The sequence below is a fragment of the Terrapene carolina genome, unplaced genomic scaffold, assembly GCF_002925995.2.
Source record: "Terrapene carolina triunguis isolate 2854851 unplaced genomic scaffold, T_m_triunguis-2.0 Scaffold93, whole genome shotgun sequence".
Taxonomy (NCBI): Eukaryota; Metazoa; Chordata; order Testudines; family Emydidae; genus Terrapene; species Terrapene triunguis.
In genome coordinates, this window is record NW_020664444.1 from 17,451,404 (window position 1) to 17,455,670 (window position 4,267).

Below are 4,267 nucleotides of genomic sequence, written 5' to 3' on the forward strand. Positions count from 1 at the left end.
CTCTTGCTCTCCAAGGGCTTTGGATTTGGCCCTCAAGCTAAAATGCCTATGGACATCAATAGTTTGCCTGGCTGAGGACCCTGTAGTGAGGTGTGATGGGGAGCAAAGAGAAGTAAAATGAGTGGGTGAAAGAGCCCCGCATAAACCAGCAAAGCTGGTGTGCTGTGCTCCCTATCACTCACTAAGGCCTCTCCTGGCAATTCCACCCTCCCTGGGATCTGAGGGGCTCTGGGAGTAGGTAAGCAGGGAGGCTAGGGACCCTGTGGACAGCCAGGCTGAGATGCACAGAAGTTATAAGCAGCACTAACCTATATTCCATGACTGACCCCTCAGTACATGTGAGGGAAGGTGGAGCCCAGGGTGGATTGCAGCTATTTGGTGGTTCCTGTCCTGGGATCTGTGGAGGCTGGAGGCCGATCCCTCACTTCCGTTCATTGGTGTTTGATACTTCTGTCCCTCTCTCGCTTGGGTTTTGTTGTAACAGGATGTGAGGTAGCCCTGAGAACTGTTTTCTCTGTGAGACGATGGCAGGATGTGGCCCATGGGAATAAACATTGCATCTTGCTGTTAACAAGACTGGTCCTGCCTTGATCAGGGGGTTGGACTAGATGACCTCCTGAGGTCCCTTCCAACCCTGATATTCTATGATTCTATGAACTGAATACAAATTTGCTACGATTTTTAAAAAGCTGCTTCCATTTTTCAAGGTATCGATCTGATTTTCGACTAGAGCTCTTTTGCATAGCCCATCACTAACACAGTCAGACATAATGATCTGAAAGCAACTTGTTCATCTCTACAATGTTACTTGGTTCTTGAGATCCGAGTTGCTCACTGACCCTAGTTATCTAGGCATGGCACTTCTCAGGGCTGATAATGACTGGAACTGGCTCCAAGAGCACTTGTATCAGGATACAGCCTCTAAAGAGCTCTGGAGGGGAAAGGGGAAGGGTCACCACAAAGGAAGAATAATTATCTTTTATCTGAGCTCAGGGGACAGAAGAGTGCTGGTGGAGGCTTGGGGCTGTCAGAGAAAGGCAATGAAAAAGTAGCTGTTTATATTAGCCACAAAATAGCGCCTGTTTTGCAGTACTTGAAATAACTGGGCTCAGCATATCTGACATTATGGAGGCATATAATACCCTGGGTCAGCAGGAGAGACTGACTCACAGCACTCCAGTTCCCCTGAATGCCTGCTGTTTGATTCACAGTGCTATTGTGAGCGCTGAAATGCCGGGAACAGTCAGTTCCAGGTATCTGAGTCATTCTTCTGCCACAGACTGTGACAAGTCTCCCAGTTTCTGGGGAGCTGATCTATAACCAGAGCTAGTTTTATGTTCTGTACTCAGGAATGGTGATGTAATGGTTAAAGGACAGGCCTTGGAGCAAAAGAGCTGGGTTCTAGTGCTGGCTGTGGCTCCGACTTCCTGTGTTATCATCAATGAGCACCTTTGCCTCTTAGGTGTTCTTTATTTGAAAACTGAGTGTAATGCTTATATCAGGGGGCTTCTGTGAGGCTTAATTGGCTGATGTTTGTAAAATGCTTTGAGGGCCCTGGGTGGAAGGAACTAAAGAAATGTGGTGCAAAATGACTGCCAAAGGAAGCTTCACGTAGTGACATTTGGGGAGGAAGGAGCTCAGTCCAGCTAGTTCTAGCATTTATACCCTGTGATGATTTGGACTTGGCTAATCACCCCCCCTTTTTAATATGCTCATACTTGCTGCTTCAGTTGCTGCCTTTGGCAGAGTTTGTTCTACAGGTTAATTATGGTCATTGTAAAGATGATTCCCCTTGAAGTCCCTGAATACCAGATCCGTTCCTAGCTTCAGTTTGAACTCTTTGGGTTTTGAGCCTGTTATTTGCTTGGATAGTTTTGTGGCATCCACCTTCGCTGGACCTCTCAGGAGTTCATACACATTAGTTGTGCTTCCTCTTTTCTAAAGAACAACAGCAGCGTTTTCCTCCCCCTTTTTCCAAAACCTGAAACATTTCATCCTTGCTGCCCTCGGCTCTACCTTTTCCAAGTCTTCAGTGGTCACTCCAGCTGGGAGCTCGCTCGTCCTTTGTGAAGGATGACTAGTGCTCCATGAGTCCATTGATTTAAAGCAAATAAACAAAGGACAGCACTCAAGAATGAATTTAGTGCAGGGAACAATCCCACACTGGCAAGGAGATGAGATGACTGAGCTTTCTCAACTTCTGTGATGTGTCCTGGTGATTAAAGCCCTAGTCCAGCAGGATTCCTAAGCACACATCTAACTTTAAGCACCTAGATCATTCCATTGATTTCAGCAAGACCAGTCATGTACTTAAAGTTAAGCATGTACTTAAATATTTTGCTGAATCAGGGCCCTATTTACCTTCTTACCTATCTCCCAGAAATGTGACTGATGGATTTAAAGTTCTGCTCACTATTTCACCCTCAGTGTCTTGTATCTTGTGACCATTTAGAGTAGAATGTTTCTTGGCATCTTTCTACACTGTTTTCAATGCTTTTACTACATTAAGTTGCATGTATCCCTTTCCCACCACTGCCCCCATTTTTTTCCCCTGGTCCCTTTGATTGGAGTCTTTTCCCTCCTCCCTGTGTTATCTGCAATGGTGGTACAACCTCTCCTACAAGTTTGCTCTTTCCAGGCATTGATGTGAATGAGAAAGGGCCCAAACCTGACCCCTACAGAACTCCATAGTGTCACTTCCGTCCTACTTGGAAAATGTACAATAGGGTTAGTAAATATTTATATTATGGTAGCATCCAAGAGTATTTTTCTTCCCTGCTTGGACTACTCAAAAATGGCAAATTCTGCTCAAACTTTCCAAAGTGCTGAGCTCCCATCCTCTGAAATTCAGATATTTTGAGGAGATATCCAAGAATGGAGGCACCCAAAGTCCCCAGTTGCTTGTGAAAATCTAGGCCCTTGGGGGAATTTTTTGTTTTTGTTTTTTGTAAAGCCAACAAGGAGACAGGTGCTAAACAACAGAGACATTCACCATTTCCGGGGTCCCCGCAGCTGTTGTGTATTAAATGCACTTCCAGTTTTCTTTCCTTTCTCCCCAGCTATGCCAGAGCCAATTCAGTCCTACTCCTGCCCACTGTTTTGGACAGAATATGAAGGGTACTGTTACAGATACTTTCCCATCAATAAAACATGGGCTGAAGCCGATCTCTATTGTGCGGAATTTTCCATTGGCATAAAATCAGCCAAATTAGCGTCTATTCACAGGTAAGAATCAAAGAAATCTGTTTCTAAAACATTGTCAAAGTCCAGCTAAACGATGTCTGCTGCAATAAATAAATATATAAATAATTCCTCAGCTGGAGTTTAGCCTTCCTATGAGAAAACAAACCCATTCAAGCCAAATGTACCACTGTCGTAAATTCTGTGTATCTGCATTGAAATGCACTAGCTAGTGTGCATGTGTATCTCTGCCCTCTAATGGACAGAATCAAAACTCCTCAACTGTATTAATTAGATGTCTATCAGAGAGTCTCCTTTAGCTCAAGTGGTAGAACCAATAATTCTGAAGCAGATCTATCGCTATTGCTCTTAGTCAAGTCCAGAGGCGCTTGTGAAATGGCCATGGTCTGTAACACTGTTTAGTTACATTAACATAAATAACAAATTGTCACCTTATGCTCTGTGTTACAACAAAGCTATTTGGATCACCCTGGGTTTGGCTGTGGTGGTACAATATAATAACTTAAAGGGCCACGTTTTCAAAAGGCCGTGTGAATGTGCATGCAAACCCCATGCATTTGCATATAAACTGCACACCACCTACCAGATGCTTGAGCCAATTTTATGGTCATATTTTTGGAGACTCTTTGAAAATTTGGCCCTCAATTACAACAGACGCCACTCTGACAACTGCAGTCACATTGTACCCATTATGCTAATCAGTCCCTGGACAGAGGAGGGTGGCTTTGCTTTCAAGGGAACAATTTTGGTTACAATTTTGTCTGACTCAGAACTTTCAAAATAGAAAGGTTTTCCACTCCATGTTTCATGGAACAGTTCACAAACCCAGATTAGAAATGGGGCCCAAAGCAAAATGCTGGATCTAAACATCCAGGTATCAGAGGAAGACTTTGCTACGTGGGCACATCTATAATTCATCTCAAATTCAAGAATCTCTCTCTCTCCCCCCAACTCCCCTTCCCTCCCCCACAGGCTAATACTGAAAACTGCCAGAGAGGTAATGCAGAAGTGTTTTCATTGATGTCAAGGAGTACTGAAGCAGGTCCCTAGTGAGCGAAAGGGCATT

The 4,267-nt window shown here is 44.2% G+C and overlaps 1 protein-coding gene across 1 annotated transcript in view; it reads left to right on the forward strand.

The window, feature by feature from the left end:
• The window catches only part of CLEC19A (C-type lectin domain containing 19A), an 11,811-nt gene that overhangs the window by 3,632 nt on the left and 3,912 nt on the right, over positions 1 to 4,267 (forward strand). The window contains exon 2 of the mRNA XM_024204740.1: positions 3,060 to 3,225. Within this exon, the coding sequence (XP_024060508.1) occupies positions 3,060 to 3,225 (166 nt within the window). The remainder of the gene's footprint in view (positions 1 to 3,059; positions 3,226 to 4,267) is intronic.